This window comes from Xyrauchen texanus, chromosome 20, assembly GCF_025860055.1.
Source record: "Xyrauchen texanus isolate HMW12.3.18 chromosome 20, RBS_HiC_50CHRs, whole genome shotgun sequence".
In the NCBI taxonomy this organism is placed as follows: Eukaryota; Metazoa; Chordata; class Actinopteri; order Cypriniformes; family Catostomidae; genus Xyrauchen; species Xyrauchen texanus.
In genome coordinates this window covers 7,279,823-7,300,227 of record NC_068295.1, presented here as the reverse complement: position 1 = coordinate 7,300,227, position 20,405 = coordinate 7,279,823, and the positions used below count along the sequence as shown (strand labels likewise).

The 20,405-nt window shown below is 38.4% G+C and overlaps 1 protein-coding gene across 6 annotated transcripts in view; it reads left to right on the top strand.

Moving 5' to 3' along the window:
- Positions 1-20,405, top strand: part of LOC127661172 (cytoplasmic polyadenylation element-binding protein 3) — a 45,080-nt gene that overhangs the window by 21,575 nt on the left and 3,100 nt on the right. For 3 of the 6 annotated variants that reach the window (XM_052151779.1, XM_052151776.1, XM_052151777.1), the window contains exons 5-10: positions 5,003-5,026; positions 7,320-7,487; positions 10,810-10,899; positions 16,483-16,601; positions 18,268-18,382; positions 20,045-20,226. In XM_052151779.1, the coding sequence (XP_052007739.1) occupies positions 5,003-5,026; positions 7,320-7,487; positions 10,810-10,899; positions 16,483-16,601; positions 18,268-18,382; positions 20,045-20,226 (698 nt within the window). The remainder of the gene's footprint in view (positions 1-5,002; positions 5,027-7,319; positions 7,488-10,809; positions 10,900-16,482; positions 16,602-18,267; positions 18,383-20,044; positions 20,227-20,405) is intronic. The other 3 variants (XM_052151780.1, XM_052151778.1, XM_052151781.1) reach the window with 1 other exon arrangement.

Sequence of the window (20,405 nt, the reverse complement as noted above, 5' to 3'; positions counted from 1 at the left end):
ACATTTGAGATTTTGACATTAGATTCTCAGGAATCCCAACAATTCGGACATTGAGAATCGTACCCAGCGATACATTGTCTTACAATTTTTCTAAAACTCATTCCACATCCGCCTTGATCGCTAGCGGGTTAGCAGCTAATTCCCTCTCCGATGACTCCAGATAATCGATCCATTTCTCGACATCCCCGATTCTTGTAACAAACTCCGAGAATTTCGTCTCCATGGATGTTAGCAATCAGCATGAGCATGTAAGATTCTTTTAATGTCTCCAGAGCCTCAGGATTTTGAATTCTTTGACATATTGTCTTCATAGAACAGTTATGGATCAGGGTGTATAGATCCTCACCGGTTTATGACCTAAAAAGTATTAAAAACTAGCAAAGTGCATGGCGCCACGCAAATACCCTCGACATACTTCAGATTTAACATTTTAATTGTTTATTGCTTACCTTGATATTGTAATCTATTTAGAAGACTGGGTTTTGTTTCTTGACCTAACACAAAGAAAGTTGGAGTCTACTGTTCTTGCTCTGTGTCCCAATTCTAGACTATTCAAGGTTGCATTGTGATATGCTGTGATATTGCGTTAAGAATCAGCAAATTGCTGTTTGTCACTCTTGCCCTTTTTGACAGCGGTTATTCTGAAACGGAAACAGAAAAAGAAACTCTCTTAGATAAGTAAAGTTTTATTGCCTGCTGCCCTACAGTCACTTCTCAATTCTCACTCTGGACCAAACACCCCTCTCCCATCTCCCTGGGGGGCGAATGACTCAAGACACATCGTAGCTCTACTTTCTTGTTGCTAGGAGTTTAAGACCCCCATGACAACGTTCATTAGACATCCCTGTCTGCCCGCAGTTTTTAAGACTGTACACAGAGACGGCTTTAATGAAAACCCAAAAAATTGGACTCTCCAGTATGAAGACAATGTTTCCTCTCTGAAAATGTCAAACAATTGGAGCCTGAAGTGGCAGACCTGTCTCTTCCAGAATAGTTTTAGTGTGTGTTGAAAAGAGCTTCCCCTCATGAGACTTTAGTTAACTTCCATCATGCTTTTAGAAGACAATGAAATGCAATGCATGTTGACCAAAACTGGAGTAGTCCATTGCACAGCCACTAACGTTTACTATGAGTAAAAATGAAAATCATTTTCTCACTGTGCTGCTTTTATGTTCTTTTTGGAGTGTCAAAATGTTGGCACCCATTCACTTGCATTGTATGGACCTACAGAGCTGAGATATTCTTCTAAACATCTTAATTTGTTTGCTGCAGAAGAAAGTAAGTCATACACATCTGGGATGCCATGAGGGTGAATAAATTATGAGAGAATTTTAATTTTTGGATGAACTATCCCTTCAATGAAGCAGTAAATAATCCAGAACCACTGACTTCAAGAAGTAGTTCATCCAAAAATTCATCTTCACACCCTCATTTCAGTCCAAACCTGGATCACAATATATATATATATATATATGTATGTGTGTGTATGTATGTATATAATTATATTTAAAAATGTCATTCCGCCCATTTAATTCTTTGGTGTAAATGTCCCAAACTCAAGCCACTGGTTGAAGCAGAAGTTGACAAAGTACTCAGTTCCAGTTAGGCCAGAAGAATTCTCTACACCAGTGGTTCTTTACTGGTTTTGCTTCGTGACCCAGGTTATACATTGGACCCACATTTGCGACCCAGCATTAAATGTAGCTTTGATCACATTTTCTTTTATCTTGCATAGATTTTTTCATGGATTTCAAGAATAATGTATCCATTTACATTATTTTTGGTGTTGATGTCATAAGTCTTGGAGGTCCAGACTTTAAAGCCCTTTATGTACTTGCTCTTATATTTACAGAGCAATGCCATATAAGCACAGGTAATACTTTGGATGGTTCCTCATTACCATGATTAGGTCAGTGTAGCCCATTTCTAATACTAATAAATTACACTATGTTATGATACTAGTAGCCTAAAGATTAAAAATATTCAACTTCAGCTGCCGCAGTTGTACTAAAAATTAGGTCTTATTAGATCTATTAGTTAGAATCTATATGAAACTATAACATTTTTGTCAAATTATTTGTGTTGCTATTGTAAAAAAAACTTTTGGTGTAGTATAGACATGGTATAGTGTTGAATCTTTTACTTCTCTTTGGGGTTTAGTATTTCGGAGTTATGTACTGTTTGAGAGGTTTGACTTACTCCATAGCCCTTTAAACTAGAAAATTCTCACTAGAATTAAAATAGGTTGAATCAGTTTTGTGATTTGCCCTGCAACATCGTAGGAAGCCGGTAGATTATGCGTGTGCTCCAGAGATACAGTAGAGCAGAGCAGATCAATGGCACAAGTGTTTCTGTACTCATGCCCCACTCATGTGAAAACCAGGCTTCAACGTATAAAGCGCTGGTATGATTTCCAATTGAGGGATTTCCCTGCCATTGCTGTTTCCCTGCTGTCCACAACCTTATCTGTACAGACCTTTGACCCACTTTTGGGTCGATACTCACCAGTTGAAAAACACTGCTCAACACAAGTATGCAAACACAGATGTGAATGCTTGGCCAATTAATTGCAAGTGTGCAGTCCCATTGTACATGCTAAACAATCGTTCTTTCGTGGTGAAAAACTCAAGAGGGGGAGTTAACGTCACATTTTTTTCACATTTAGGTAGCTAGGTATAAACATAGCGACAGTATAATAAAAGCCGGGTGCACTTGAGCAATTTTTACAGTCCTTTACAATTGATGCTTGATGATTGTACGATATGATCCCAGTGAGATGTTTGGTCTTAATCGTCCCGATTGACAATGTTATTTGGGTGTTGTGTCATCTGGCTTTCATAGGAGTAGACACACTGCATGACTTTAATGAAGAAGTTTGGACACTGCCAGAACTTTGTTGGAGGTTTCATCGCAAAGGGAATAAATCGGCCATGTGCCGTACGAATGCTAATTTTGCTGCATGACAAGAAAAATATTGTACGATCCCTGAAATGTGTCTCAGAGAGCCAAAATTGTACAGCGTGAGCATAACTTGAACTAACTTGCCTAAGAAGATTCTCTTCAAACTTGTGCACCGCCATGTCAGAGTTGACCTGAAAGAGGAAACTGACCGTAGAAGAAGAATTAGTGCCCTTTTGTAGCAACATTGTGTACAGTAGTGGCCAAAAATATTGGCACCCTTGGTAAATATGAGCAAAGAAGTCTGTGAAAAAGAATCTGCAGTTTATCATTTTGATCTTTCATACAAACAATTCTCAAAAATCGAACTTTTAATTAAAGTAAAACAATTGAAAGAGGGGAAATATCTCATTATTTAACAAATATTTTTCTCCAAACCATGTTGGCCAAAATTATTCTCCAAAACATGTTGACCAAAATTATTGGCACCCCTAGAAATTCTTATGAGTAAATATATCTGAAGTATATTCCCATCCATATTTCACACTTTTTAGTGCACCTGGGTGACTAGGAACATTAAATTGTTCAGCCATGATTTCCTGTTTTACAGGGGTATAAATATGAGGTAACACACAGTCCAAATTCCCTTGAACATCAATCACAGTGGGTTAGACTAAAGAACATAGTTCTGATGTGCAGCAAAAGGATGTTGAGCTTCACAAAATGGGAAGTGGCTATACGAAAATAGCCAAAGCATTGAAAATACCCATTTTCACCATCAAGGCAATAATTAACAAGTTCCAATCAACTGGAGATGTTAAGAATCGGCCTGAAAAGGACTTTATTGTCTCCACGCACAGTGAGGAGGTTGGTTCAAGTGGCCAAATAATCTCCAAGGATCACAGCTGGAGAATTGCAGAAATTAGTTTGGTCTTGGGGTCAGAAAGTCAAAAAATATATATATAAAAAATCAGACATGACCTACATCATTGGGAGGGTTTCAAGAAAAAAAGCTTCTACTCCCATCCAACAGCAAACTCATGTGACTTTAGTTTGCCATACACTACTGGGACTTCAAATGCGACCGGGTTCTATGGTCAGATGAAACGCAAAAAGAGCTTTTTGGCAGCAAACACCAGTGATGGTTTTGGCACACAAAGAGATTAAGTATCCAATGCCCACGGTTAAATGTGGTGCTGCATCATCAATGTTGTGGGGTTGGTTTTCTGCCAGAGGTCCTGGACATCTTGTTCGGATACATGACATTATGGACTCTATAAAATTCCAACAGATTAAAAAATCTAAACCTAACTGCCTCTGCCAGAAAGCTTACAATGGGCCCTTGTTGGATCTTCCAGCAGGAAAATTATCCAAAACAAACATCAAAATCAACACACATGGTTCACTGACCACAAAATCAAGGTTCTGCCATGGCCATCCCTGTCCCCTAACCTGAACCCCATAGAAAATGTGTGGGGTGAACTGAAGAGGCGAGTCCACCAACATAGATCTCTGAATTTGAAGGATCTGAACAGATTGGATGGATCTGTATGGACGAATGGTCTCGGATCCCTTGCCAGTTGTTCTCAAACCTCATTAGGCATTATAAGTAAAGCCTCAGAACTGTTATCTGGTCAAAAGGGGGTTGCAAAAAGTAATGAATAAAAGGGTGCCAATAATTAAGGCCAATGCATTTAGGAGAAAAATATTTATTTAATAATGAGATATTTCCCCTGTTTCAATTGTTTTACTTCAATTAAAGGTTAGATTTTTGTGATTTTTACCAAAGGTGCCAATCATTTTGGGCGCTACTGTATGTTGAATTGCGTTGCATTTTGGACAATGAACAAAATCATGCTTGCATAGCTATAAGTGCTTTCACATACTTCCGTAGAATATATTTGGGGTCCTAACAGTGACATAACAGTGGTGGTCAGGACACGTTTGCCCCCTCTGCTGTGGGATGCAGCAGTACTTTCACTGTTGCATTGGTGACTATTCCCATGGGATGCCCACAAAACCCATGTCTCTGTCTCTCGTTTCTCCCCCTCTTCTTCTGTCTGTCCCCTCTGTCATGTCCTCTTGACTCACTTCTCTGGAGCAGCCAGGAGCTATGGTCGCAGAAGAGGTAACCTGTCACCTTCTGTATGTTATGTGCTTGCAAAAATGATGGGGCTTGTGCTTGGCTGAATTGATGTTCATGAGGGTGATTTGGATATTTGTGGGGCGTGGGGGTCATAATAACTGCTTCCTTTTTATTGTGATTGAATTCAATCTTTTTAATTTTGCCTATTTTTTGCTAATCATTGAAAAAAAAATTCATCACTGGATATAAGCAAAATTGTCAGAGAGAGAAATATTAGCATCAATTTCCTATCACAGTTGTTAACAGTCATGGTTTTGGGGTTTCGTTTTTGAAAAATATGCAATATTGTCATACTAGAGTGTTCCTCAGTCAAAAGTGTTTCTTTACAGTGGCTCATACATTTTTCCAGTACAAACATTGATAAATGCTTTATAAATCCTCTAGGCCAATGATTCCCAACCGGGGTTACCCTAGAGGGTAAGTAAGCAGGTCCCGGGGGGTATGCAAAAAGAATAGGATTTTGCTATGTTGAACCTAACAAAATAACATGTACAATGTAAAAAATACAAATAATAAGGATAAGGATGGATAAAAATATAGATTTTCCAATTAATCGTGATCTTCTTTTGAACAGTCCCAATATCGATTTTTTTTTACTCTTATGCAAAGTTAGGCACTGAGAACATTTCACTGGGTTGAGAGTAAAATTTGGTTTTGAATTATCCCGTATAATGTGTGTCCAAAGATGAGACATAACCCTAACTTGACCCTAACCCTTATCATAACTCCATTGTTGTTAAACAACATTTTTGTAAATCCAGCATTTTTAACATGTCGCCTCCAAAGCTGCCAAGGTATTATGGGATAATAAAGTGTCCAGTCGATCCGTACTTCAGAATCTCACCAGAAATAGTACGCCATATACTGTAAACACATCTGCCATATCACTTAGACTGCATCATTCTTAACTGCCAAATCAAGTTTGTTATCTTAATGACATTTTGTTTTAAAGAAGCAGTGCATTTTTGTGACATGGGAGATCGGTTTGCATGGTCGGCCAAATTATGAGACCACCGATCGTGTCACAGGAAGTGAATATCGGTACCTATTGGTGGCCTATTGATTGGAGCATCCTTAGTACTAATGGCAGAAAAGGTTGGGAAACACTGCTCTGGAGAGTATGATAATGGATTGGAAATCACTGCCATTAAACCCATTGACTGTAATATCCACCCTGTATGTTTAGAGGAAATCATGTGAGTTTTGTACTAATTCTGTCAGGTCTGCGCTAGAGAGTTCTTCAATCCACTCAAATGTTGGTTTTTGCTGTAGTATGGAAATCTAGTATGGAACTGGGGCATGGGGGACATGGTCATGTGTCGGTCTGCCGGAGAGAGAGCGGTAAGGCTCGTCACCACTATAGCAAGGCTATTAGTTCGGGCAATGGATGAGTCAGGAGACAGCGTATCAGGTTCACGGTCAGTCTTTTAATTTCCAGCTTCACACACAATCGCCGATAACTGTCGGAAAAAATATGTAAATAACAAAAAGGGAAGCACTCGTAGACACTTGTGCTTGCAAGTAACTCTCTCTGATGCGCTGGCGTGCCTTTTAAGTCTCCCTCCACCATCACTATAATGAGAGACAGGTGTAAGAGATAGTTATGAACCAGGTGACGAGCCTTACTGCTCTCTCTCTCCTGCAGACCGACACGCCCCCCCCCCCCCCATGCCACAGGAACATTAGATACATTTAATCAAATATCTTGTAATCCATGCTATTAAAATAAATTATTATTGAAATTAAATTGGTTTAGAAAGAAATTTTTAGAAAGAAAAGAACTTTTTCTTTTGGACCCACTTTATTTTAGTTGTCTTTAACTATGTACTTAAGCATTGATACAATGGACTTATTATGTACATACTGTATGTGTTGTTGCATTGTACCTGCATTTAATAACAGTTGTAGTAACTGTTAACCTCACCCCTAAACCTACTCGTAAATCAACCTCAGTAGCAGCAAATGTGAATCTTTTGAGAATTTTTCATAACAATATGTAGTTATACAATCAATACATTGTATGTATTTTAATGTTAGTACATAGTAGTTAAAGACACCTAATATAACGTGGGACCACTTTATGTTGGTCCACTTTGATTAATCTATTTCTCTCGTCTGGGCTCTCTCTCTCTCTCTCTCTCTCTCTCTCTCTCTCTCTCTCTCTCTGTCTGTGTGTCTGTCTGTCTCTCTCTCTCTCCTTCCTCCACACACTTTCATCTCCTGTCCTTTTGTGATTCCTCTTTTTTTCTTTTATTCTCTATACTTCGTGTTGCAGGTCGCTCTTCACTGTTTCCTTTTGAGGATTGCTTCCTGGATGATGGTCATGGTGACCAGCCCCTAAATCCTGGCCTGAGCTTCCCCACCCGCTGTCAGAATGGAGAGAGGATGGAACGCTACTCCAGGAAGGTTTTTGTTGGTGGATTGCCACCTGATATCGATGAAGGTACACACACACACACACACACACACACACACACACTCCGCTTAGTGCTTAACTTGAGTTTGGAGGGTATTTTTGTTAACCAGTTGGAAATGTCTCTGTTTAATGGTGTAGGGCATTTTTAAGCCTCATACGTATAATAAAATCAAAACTGATGCGATTGACTTTTTAATGCATGTTCCTGGTCTTACAATGCGTGATGTATTGGTACATGTTATTCCAAAGAAAAGGTTTGCTTCACCTCTGAAATGACTTTTATTTTGGGCTGATGTAACGAATCCCTTTATTTTGGTATATAATTCCCACTTTTTCACAATCCAATCAATAGAGCTATTCAGGTTGCAGTCCAAAAACCCATTTTCGAGCCATGGTTCTCTTGTGATTTTTATAATGCCAGTTTTGGATTTCTGAGTAAAATAAGATCTGTGGTAAACGTTACTTAAAGATACTTTAACGTTTTTTTCTACAACATAAATCACTCTGTCATAACCCAAACATGAATTTGAACCCGCCATTTAAAAAAAAAAAAAAAAAAAAGTCATGTTCCTGACAAGTTGTTAAAGTAGGACTACAATGGTTTTCCATTTCGTCAGGCATGTCACTCACAGTTGTAGTTGTTGTCCTTGTATAGCAACTTGTCGGCAAAACATTCTTTTTTCAAAAACATGACTTACAAGTTCTTACAAGTTATGTTTACTGCCTTTACTTATTTTACCCATAAATTGAAAAAAGAAAAAAAAACAAAAAAAAAACATGACAGATACCCATAGGAAATTCCAGAAGGAACCCAAGGCCAATTAGCCATTCCAGGTTTGCCTGCAAATTGACGTACCAGCTGAACGGCTTTCTAAAATCAAGTCCTGCACTATATTTTGTTTCTCATTGAACTTTTGTTGTTTTACTCAAAAAGAAAAAATGCCACATGGAATTAAAATCAGTTGTGAATACTGTTTAAAAACAAAATTCTATGTGATCATATTTTTGCTTGGATGACAAAACGATCTGTGGAAAATTCCATAGCCGTGTCTAGCGGACTAAATTTGCAAAGGCTACGTTAACACAGGCAGGAAAATGTTTACATTTTTTGGCCAATCTGAAACAAATCCTTTTAGGTTATTGTAGTCTGAAGACAAAAACTCACAGAAAAAAATATTTTTACAACCCTGATCCAAATGACATTTGTAGTTGGATTAGAATCTGATTAAAATCAGATTTTTGATCATGCGTCTCAGTCTTTATGGTCCGATCAGATTTGTATGTGTTATTTTTCCATCAATTATGGCGCGTGGCTGGTTGTTTTGTTATGTGTTGCGACGAGAAGACCTGTACTGCGTTCCAAACGCCTTAAATGATGCCTTCACAGGGCACTTCAAAAGGAAAACAATAATAATGGCCACGCTGTAGGATCATTAAATGAGATTTTTCAATACAAAATTATTTAAAAAGTCAGAATGACCATCTTATTACACCTTTCAGACCTCCTGTAGTGGAAGGTACATTCTAGGAGGGGAATAGGGATGATCTCTTCTGAATGGAAAGCACCCACATGTCATGTACACTGGTGGCTAAAAGTTGGGAATAATGTACAGATTCTGCTGTTTTGGAAGGAAATTGGTACTTTAATTCACCAATGTAGCATTCAACTGATCACAAAGTATAGTCAGGACATTACTGATGTAATAACAGCACCATCACTATTTGAAAAAAGTCATTTTTGATCAAATCTAGACAGGCCCCATTTCCAGCAGCCATCACTCCAACACCTTATCCTTGTGTAATCATGATAAATTGCTAATTTGGTACTAGAAAATCACTTGCCATTATATCAAACACAGCTGAAAGTTATTTGGTTCGTTAAATGAAGATTAACATTGTCTTTGTGTTTGTTTTTGAGTTGCCACAGTATGCAATAGACTGGCATGTCTTAAGGTCAGTATTAGGTCAAAAATGGTGAAAAAGAAGCAGCTTTCTCTAGAAACTCGTCAGTCAATCATTATTTTGAGGAATGAAGACTATACAATGCTTGAATTTGTCAAAAACGTTTTGTAGTGTAAGAACTAATGAAAAAAATGTCAAATTGTAATAGAATTTTTTTACGTTATTAATGTTTGAACTATACATTGTGATCAGTTGAATGCCACATTGGTGAATAAAAGTACCAATTTCTTTCCATAAGAGCAAAATCTGTACATTATTCCAAACTTGTGGCCACCAGTGTAGATGTTACATGGCAACCAACACAGTGAAAACCTCTTTTAAAATAAAACAGACATTGGCTTTACTCATCCAAAGAGATGCGCAAAGGTTCAGTAACATACAGTGCTGTGCATACGTTGTAGTCGCTTAAGAAGATTTGTCTTAAGATGGTTATTTATATCTTCAGCTTTAGTGTGTCAATAGGCAAAAAACATTTTAGACTCCCAAACATTACTTTTGCAAATAGAAGAGATTAGAAGAACAGGGCACTCTGCAAGAGATGGCATTGCCCCCACAAAACCCCCCACTGAACATTGAGTCAGTCTGAGATTACATGAAGAGACAGAAGCAATTGAGACAGCCTAAATAGATTGAAGAACTGTGGTGAATTCTCCAAAAAGCTTGGAACATCCTGTCTGCCAACAACCAAGAAATACTGTCCAGGTGTATTTCGGAGAATTGGGGCTGTGGCCACACCAAATATTGATTTAGCTTTTTAATGTTTACTGGACTTTGTGATCAATGAAAACTATTTATGTAATTATTTTGAATACATCCTCACTATGTAACATTTTCACAAGTGCCTAAAACTTTTGCACAGTACTGTACACCGGCTGCGGGCCACCACAACTTGATAAGTAATGTCTCACGTGACTGCGCGATGGTTATTTAAACACTAGGATCAATGAACATTGCATATGCCACCTTTCCTGTTTTTTTAAGCCTTTGTCTATGACGAATGTGTTAATATTTGGATCCTACCCTCATGAAAAAAAATCCATTGCTAGACTCTCACGTGTGGTGAATGTACTTACGTTTGCATCGTTACTATGACAACTTATTGGGATGTGCTAATAAAAGGGTCTGCAGTCTGAACAGAAAAATTTCAGATCTGTCCACATTTAACCTGCAGTTTGAAAAATTGGATTAGATAAAAAAATCTGAAAAAGCCAAAGTGACTTGGAGGTGGGTAGTTTTGTCTTGGGACAATAAGCCATCCACCTGTTGCAGTGATGTGGAGGGAGAACTTATAACCATTAAAAGACCATTGCTTTTTTTTTTTTTTTTTTTTTTTACAATCGTTGGAATCCATATTTTTGGCCTAAAACATTCCCTTTTTTTCCTACAGATGAGATTACAAATAGTTTCCGTCGCTACGGACACCTGGTGGTGGACTGGCCTCATAAAGCAGAGAGCAAATCCTATTTTCCCCCTAAAGGTAATGACATCATGACAAGCAGCCCTTCAATACAGCTGCAAACATTCAACAAATCGCATTTATTCAATGTGAAACCCCAGTAAAATTGTGTGAAATGTGTTAAATACATATTTTTTCTTCCTTCTGCTGAATTTGACGTAAAAGCTCAGGATAGTCGTTAGTAAACCTAGCTTGAGAATGTGTGCATTCTTGTGGTGCAATCAGCCAATCAGCTTTGTCATGACAGAGTTATTCGTCACATGGCATTTACGGCTCGGGTCATTGGCTCACACACTTCTGTGCTCATGAATAAAGATGGCAGGAAGTGCAAAGATTGTTTTTCTTAAAGACGTTTATTGTGTGTATGCTGGTAGATGTTGTGTTTTGTGCATCACATTGTTCTCTTGCAGTTCAAAAAATGTGCCTCCAGGTGTTGCATTGCTGTGGCATGCACAGACACACAGACAAGTACTTGCATATACAGTACACACCTAGAGAGAGAGATCATCTGCATTTCATTTTATACCGATCAGCCACAACATTAAAACCAACTGCCTAATTTTGTGTAGGTCTCCCTCGTGCTGCCAAAACAGGCCCAATCCGCATCTCAAAATAGCATTTTTAAGGGGGCCTTGATAGCTCGGAGAATATTGATGCTGATTACCACCCCTGGAGTGGTGAGTTCGAATCCAGGGTGTCCAGAAACCGGATGGTGAAATTCCTTGATGAGCTCTTCCCGAGTCTGCTCGACATAACAGGCCATAAGCTGGAAATCGAGCGAGTTCACATGGCCCTGGCTCCAGACTTGAGCAATCCAATGGCAAAGTTGTCGCGGAGGCTCTCGTAGGTGTACATGGACTGTTTGGGTTAGAGGGATGGACGCGATAATGGTTGGCGATGTCTTGCGACGAGTTTATGCACACGTTTATCTTTTTTCTGTTTGTTTGGTTCGGGGGGAAGTTCGGGTTTGATTGTCTTTATCATTTTGTTTTTGACACAGAGTACATTTTTAAATGTTATAATGTTAATATGAGTGGATTTTCTCTCTCTCCACGTGGAATGTGAATGGGTTCACATATGGGGCACCCCATAAATGGGGCACCCCATAAAAATAAGTAATGTTATTTCTTTTCTTAAACAAAATAAATATGATATAGTGTTTCTTCAAGAAAAGCATCTTTCCCTGCAGGAAGCTGAACATTTTGGGAGGATATGGGGTGGGCGTTTTTTCTTTAGTGCTGGCTCAAGAAAGAGCAGGGAAAGAGCATTATGCTGATAAGTAAACATCTACAATTAAAATGTCTCAAACAGATTAATGATAAACAAGGGAGAGTCATTATTGTTTTAGCTGAAATTCAGGGGCATAGGTTGATTTTGGCTAATATTTACATGCCTAACACTGATGATCAGGGCTTTTTTATAGATCTTGAAGGGATGTTGCAAGCCACTGCCACCCCTCATGATATAATATTGGGAGGAGACTTTAATCTTTTGATGGACTCCTTGATCATAGTGAAGCAAAAGTGTGCAAGTCTTCTAGAGCAACAGTGACGCTTCACAGGATGTATAAAATCTTGGTCTTATAGATATTTGGTGACTTTTGAATCCATCTGGTAGGGACTATAAATGTTTTTCATCAGTCCATAAGATTTATACTAGAATAGAGTTTTTAGATCCCTCATTTCATTGTGGATTGTTCAATTGGAAACATCTTAGTCTCAGATCTTGCCCTGGTGAGATTAGAAGTGTTGCCCCATACGGAGAAAAATAAATCATATAGTTGCCACTTTAATGTATCCCTTTTTGTAAAATCCTGATTTCCCAAAAATTTTAAAGGCTGAAATCAATGTTTATATGGAGACCAACTGGTCCTCAGTATCTTCTGTGGGCGTGGCTTGGGAGGCAATTAAGGCAGTTCTTAGGGGTCAGATCATACAGTATGCCTCATTCAAAAAAAAAAAAACAAAGCACAAGAACTCGAGGAGTTGGAAGGGAATATTAAAAGTGCCAAGACAGAGCTGAAGCGCCAAATGTCGTCTGATGGCAAAAAATGTATCTTCATTTTGAGATAACCTTGCAGGAGCTTAGCGAGGTTATTAAGGCCTTGCCTACAGGCAAGGCTCCGGGGCCAGATGTCTTTGCCGCAGAGTTTTTTATGTCTGATGCTACAGAACTGGCTCCAGTTTTGTTAAAGATTATACAAAATCATTGGAGAATGGAAAGCTTCTGCCAACCATGACACAAGCCTGGATCAGTCTGATTCTTAAAAAAGACAGATCCAAGTGAGTGATTGAGTTATCATAAAATACTCTGGTCAGAGTGGATTGTGAGGGGGGTTACTACATTCGGTGACCTATATGAGAGTTGAGTGTTTAGATCTTTTGAAAAGTTAGATCAGCACTTTGGGATTCCCAGACCTCAGTTATGTAGGCTGCGTCAACTGCTCTGTAATATCTTTGGGTGTAGCTCACACCCCCCTAAAGTGGCAGATACTCTGGGAGAGGTGAATACTGCTTTTGGAAAAGGTCATGAGGCATCAGTGTATTACTCCCTGTTAATTCAGAATCTGGGGGACAGAGCTTTAACTTCTATTAAGAGATTATGGGAGAAAGATTTAAACTTTGTATTGGTGGAGGAAGTGTTGGCTAGGATTCTAAAAAATGTCAAATTTGCATCTAGAGATGCAAGAGTTCACCTTATCCATTTCAAGATATTACATAGCTTCTATTGGACCCGCTCTAGATTATATAGGAGCCATGATTGGCAGAAAAGTAATCCTCATGGGATGGAAGTCCGCTGGGGCAGGGAGTAGTGTGGGGAGATGGGTTGGGTGGAGGTGTTTGAGGAGAATGATTTTTTGGAGGGTTCTTGGGTTCTTCGTTGATTTGGCTTTTTTGGAGGGTTCTTGGAGGGAGGTCTGTGGAGAGGGATTTGTAGTTTAGTTGGGATATGTGTATTATTGATGTTGTTTGAAAGTATATATTTTTTTAATGTTTTTTTTAATCATTATTATTATTATGTTCTAGTTGTTGGTGACCACAGTAGTGCGTGTTTGTGTCTGGTACGGGGATGTTCGGGGGGAGGGGTTTATTGTGAATAATTTATTCCATATTTTATGTTGTTTGTATGTGATATGATTGAAATCAATAAAAAATTGTTAATAACAAAATGGTCTATTCTGCAGTTTGTTCTGGCCACTTCGATGATGGACATGAATAGCAACTAATCACAATCTATTTAGTCTTTAGTGTCATTTAGGAGCAGGCTTATTTGAACACAGTATAACTGATACTTCATTTTGAACACTTTGTTGTATCATTTAAATCCAAGCAAAGTTCTTTTTGTGGAATATTTAGCTAAAAATGTCATTGTGCTGTCTTCCCTTAAAAATAGTTGTCAATTGGTTTAATAATCAGTTACATAATGGAATGACATTCAGATATTGTTAAGTGTGGCTTAAGTGTCCAAATAATTCTTGGGACCTCTGTATTATTTCTTTATGTATATTTCTGGTTGTGTTGGGGATTATTGGCTTGCATAATAAACTTCACTTGGGGCAATTATATATCTGGACTCCTGCAGCCTTTGTGCCTGGCCTGCACGTCACGGTGTGTAACTGGAGAAACACTCATCAAGTCTGAGTGAATGGAAGATGCTGGTCATTTTTCCATCCAGTGTTTTGTAAAGCATCATGACTCTCAGAGGGCAGGACTGAGTTTAATGCAGAGGTCCGAAGCATGTTCAATATGGTTAAATGCCTACTTGAGGGACATATTATGATATATGCTGTTCAATCAGTGTGTTGTCTTTAGTCTCTCCTCCTCTGTATGATTTAGTCAACTCTGTTTAAAGGAGTAAAAATTCTGTCATATTTTTTTGAAAAATCTTTACCCAATTCATGGTGACTGACCATGTCTGTCAACTTCAAAAAGGACCCACCATAAAAGTATCCATAGATGTATTGCTTTCAGATTTCATAAATAGTGTCACATTGGGTGGCCTTTTTGAATGTTGATGTGAATGTTGGCAAGGTTCAAGATCTTGCAAAGGGGGAACATTATAAGCGAAAAACAGGTTACATTTTGTTCTGTTCCTCACACAAGAAGACTTGGAATATATAGTACACAAGTCATATGGACAAATTTTATCATTCTTATGGTGTTTTTTTTCTACTTTTTAGAGTTTCACAGAAGTGGTCTCTGGAACTGCCATATAGGTTGCCAGAACTATGTATAGGTTCTTCAGAAATGTTTACGTTTGTGTTTCACTGACCATGTTTACATGCACTTAAGAAAACGGTTTATTCCAGGGTTTTTTCAGAAAGCGGTGTTCTGAAACATCATGTAAATGACAACACCATTTTCCTTACACGATTTAAGGGATTAAGAGAAAGCAGTTTAACACACACCCATGTTTCTCCTGGAGAAAGCAGTTTATGTGGCCATGTAAACACATTAGCGTAGTTCTTTATACGTTTTTGAAGAGTGGGCATGTTCATGGAACAGACTGGATGTCATAGGATAGAGCCCAACAACAAGTCAACACAGCAGAAGGAATTGAACATATCTGGTTGTACTGTACCCATTTGTACACACCAATTAAAAATATCAACTACTGTTCCTCACATTCGTGTACATGTGCTCATACATTGGGGATGAGTTTTGCATTAGAGGGAAACCCCATTATTACAGTGCAGTTACACTGCAGGTCGGAATGGAAAGTTAAGGAAACAAACAGAGCAGCAACTAGTCTGAAATATCTGGAAGTAAAACAAAGCAACGGAGAATAAAATAGTGAAGTTGTCCTCTGTTGCCATGTTTGTTATTTACATTACAATTACGTTGCTTTAGAGAAAGATGCTTACTGACCAAGCTGCATGTATACGTGAGTAAAGAGAAAGCCCTGAGTACAGTGCATGTAAACGAGAATGCCGGTTTCCAGCATCTGTCTCACAATAAGCAGCTTTCTGGTGATGTAAATGAGCTCACTTAAAAAATAAATGGTGTATGCTTTTGGAAAAACATAAGTGAGTAAATAATTGCATAATTTTCATTTTTAGGTGAACTATCCCTTTAAGAAGATGATATCACTCTTTGTAAATGACACTGCTGACACTCATAAATCTGAGGCTTAAATCTCATGAGTCTTTAATGCACTTTTCCAAGGTTGTTCTTTTTTCTGAGTTCCTTTGAACTCACTCTTACACTCTTTCTTCATCTTACTGTCTTCCTCCCTGGGGCAGAACACATCTCATGTACTTTTCAGAGAATGATGGACATAATGAATTCAGAGACAAATGGAATATGGACTCACTGAGCCAGACCTTTGACCATAACAGAAGGTTTGAACAGTATTGCAGCTTAAACTTTCCAAGAACTGATATGTAAATCGATCAGTCACAGTCGGTTGTCCTATTTTGTTTCGTTGTGGGGTGTTTTTTTTTATTTTTATTTTTTTAGGTATATTAGATCATAAATTGCATTGTCCATTTATTGTCTGTGTCCACCATTTATATGCTTGCTTTAAATGTGTTTTGAAATTTTCTCCTGATCTTGGCATCATTGTGATAAGATTGTCTAATTTCTCATGCTTTTTCTCTTGCAGGTTATGCTTTCCTGTTGTTCCAAGAGGAGAGTTCAGTTCAAGCCCTCATTGACGCCTGTATTGAAGAGGATAGGAAACTGTACCTGTGTGTCTCCAGCCCCACTATTAAAGATAAACCAGTGAGTAAAGCCATGCTTAATGTTGTGGATATTTGTCCAAAGAAATAGACCACTTGATTATATGGTTTGGCATTACAGCCAATCAGAAGATATTTGATGTTTAATATGCTTTTATATGGAGTTGAATTTTGGACCAATGAGATTTCAGGGTGGGTGAGGGTGCTAAAGAAATACACTGGTGGCCAAAAGTTTGGAATAATGTACAGATTTTGCTCTTAAGGAAAGAAATTGGTACTTTTATTCACCAAAGTGGCATTCAGCTGATCACAATGTGTAGTCAGGACATTAATAACATGAAAAATTACTATTATAATTTGAAAGAAATGTTCAGAACTTCTTAAAATACTTCAAAGAGCTCTCATCAAAAAATCCTCCACATGCAGCAATGACAGCTTTGCAGATCCTTGGTATTCTTGCTGTCAGTTTGTCCAGATACTCATGTGACATTTCACCCCACACTTCCTGTAGCACTTGACATAGATGTGGCTGTCTTGTTGGGCACTTCTCACGCACCTTACTAGCTGATCCCACAAAATCTCAATAGTGTTGAGATCCATAACACTCTTTTCCAATTATCTGTTGTCCAATGTCTGTGTTTCATTGCCCACTCTAACCTTTTCTTTTTGTTTTTCTGTTTCAAAAGTGGCTTTTTCTTTGCAATTCTTCCCATAAGAATCAGAATCAGAATCAGCTTTATTGCCAAGTATGCTTACACATACAAGGATCAAGTCTAGGTGACAGGAGCTTCCAGTCAACAACAATACAAACAATACCAAAAACAGCAGGCCTGCACCCCTGAGTCTTCTCTTTACTGTTGTAAATGAAACTGGTGTTGAGCGGGTAGAATTCAATGAAGCTGTCAGCTGAGAACATGTGAGGCAGTCTATTTATCAAAGTAGAGACTCTGATGTACTTATCCTCTTGTTTAGTTGTATCTGGGACTTCCACATCTCTTTCTGTCCTTGTTAGAGGCAGTTGACCTTTATCTTTGAAGACTGCAGTATATACCTTTGTATGAAATCTTCAGTTTTTAGGCAATTTCAAGCATTGTATAGCCTCCATTCCTCAAAACAATGATTGACTGATGAGTTTCTAGAGAAAGCTGCTGCTTTTTTGCCATTTTTAACCTCGTATTGACCTAAAGACATGCCAGTCTATTGCATACTGTGGCAACTCAAAAACAAACACAAAGACAATGTTAATCTTCATTTAACAAACCAAATAGCTTTCAGCTGTGTTTGATGTAATGGCAAGTGATTTTCTAGTACCAGATTAGCAATTTATCATGATTACTCAAGGATAAGGTGTTGGAGTGATGGCTGCTGGGAATGGTGCCTGTCTAGATTTTATCAAAAATGACTTTTTTCAAATAGTGATGGTGCAGTTTTTTATATCAGTAATGTCCCGACTATACTTTGTGATCAGTTGAATGCCACTTTGGTGAATAAAAGTACCAATTTCATTCCGAAAGAGCAAAATCTGTACATTCCAAAAGCCAGTGTATGAAAAATCGTATTTCTGCTGGCTGCAGTAGGTTAGGAAAAAAACTCAGATTTACACGGAAGAGCTTTTATTGCTTTACACGTTAACGCTTTACACCTGGTGTGGGCACAGTGGAACATTCACACATGAATTCTTTTAAAATTGATCTGTTTCTCCTCCTCAGGTCCAGATTCGCCCATGGAACCTGAGTGACAGTGATTTTGTGATGGACGGTTCTCAGCCTCTTGATCCACGCAAGACCATCTTTGTAGGAGGTGTTCCACGACCTCTACGTGCAGGTGACACTCTCCTCTCTAATATCTCTTGGTCTTTCTCTTTTGGATGTGAAACGGCTTGTTTGCCCCATTTCATACTTTTTACAAAAACAGAAAAGGTTTTTCGGGGCTGGAAACATTTTCCCTGCATTGGCCCCATAAACCTCATGGTTTTGAACCAGGAACTACTAATATCAGGGGATGAGAGAATGTTGTCACCATGTACAATTTTCAAAAACAACAACAACTTAATCTGGTTAACCACTGTTAAGTTTACCTAGAAAAATTACAGATGTCAAAATTGCACCTGAAAACCATCATTGTTCTTGCAATATAGTCGTCGAGGAGATCCAGGACGAATTAGAAAGTGCTCAAAGTAAGCATAAAATGCTGTTTGTAAACCATTTAACTTGTGTTTCTGGCATATTTTGGATTAAAAGATTATTTTCCTTGAGAAAACAATGTTGGACTGAGACTTGATTTTATCCATCAACATTTGATTGGATTTTAAACACTGGTACAGGCAGGGATTTCATACGGAAGCCCTGAACTGCAAAGTTGAAAAAAAAAAAAAAAATTATACAATTGTCCTACAATTTCTTTTTTCTTTGGCAATTTTTTTTTTCCCTCTCTCTCTTAAGCTGCATACACACTACCAGCGACTTTGTCGCGTCAGGTCGCCAGTGGCTGGCGGTGAAGTCGCTAGTGGGCGTTCCCACTACTGGTTGCCAAGTAATGTTTATAAATGACATTCACGGATGTCATTCCATTGCTGTTGACAGCGAATCGCTTATCTTGACGCTAAAATCAAACTTTTTGGAGGGAAAAAACTAAATATAAATGGAATCAGTACATAAAATGCTTTATATCAAAGATGAATGATAAACAAGGTGTGCTCTTTGCCATAGCGGCTGTTTATCTGCAGCGAAAATGCAAACGCCCGTCTGTCTGGGTCCACAAAACCATTAAATCTCGGAGTCAGCACGGCGAGTACCACCGGCTGGTGCAAGAGCTGCAGATATGGATATGGTATATCCAGCATAGAGCACTGGAAAATTGCTAACAGCAAGAATTAGCCTTTCATCCATCTTTCCATTACTGCAGGAGCTGAGAGAGAGAGAGGACATGCCCACATCTAGTCGGCAATGGTCGCGACATCTCGTGTCGCCAGAAGTCGCTGTGCTCTCATTGAAAATGAATGGGATGGTGTCGCTGTCTCGCGCGATGTCACTGGCAGAGCTTAAAAAAAAAAATTTTCTCTCAATTATTTTCTCTTTGAATTTTAGTTTTTATCTGAAATTTTGTTTTCTCTAAAACTTTAATATTTTTTTTTTTTTTTGTAGGACACCTAGTGAATTTTCTTTTCACTTTGCAGTTCAAGGCGTCTGTAGTTTAAAAAATAAGAGGGATTCACAACTTTTTGGAGGTGGAGAAAATTACATTTTCATATAAATAAAAAATATATTAAGACAGCCATTTTTAATTTGGAATAACATGCACAGACATGTTATCTCACCAGCTCTAGCACCATTTTGGTGGAAAAGAAATGTGTGTGTTTTTTACAGCTTTCTAAAGTGATTTCATGTTTTCTCCCAATGGTCAGTGATGTAATCATTAAAGTTATGAAGCTGTTTTGAAAGCTTGTGAATAACACTGTGATTTTTTTTTTCTTTTGTGTATGTTTAGTGGAACTGGCTATGATTATGGACAGACTCTATGGAGGTGTGTGTTACGCTGGCATTGACACAGACCCCGAACTCAAATACCCCAAAGGGGCGGGCCGAGTGGCCTTCTCCAATCAGCAGAGCTACATCGCAGCAATCAGCGCCAGATTTGTCCAGCTTCAGCATAATGACATTGACAAACGGGTTAGTCGGTTCATATAACGGCAGCCAGAAAACTATTTTTCATGACAGGGATCTCAAGCCAAACTCTAAAATATGTCATTATACAAAATGCATGAAAAACCGAAAGGCAGTTCTGACTTAAGGAAGTCCTAACTAGTTCACCCAAGAATTAATATTCTGTCATGGCTTAACCTTTTCTT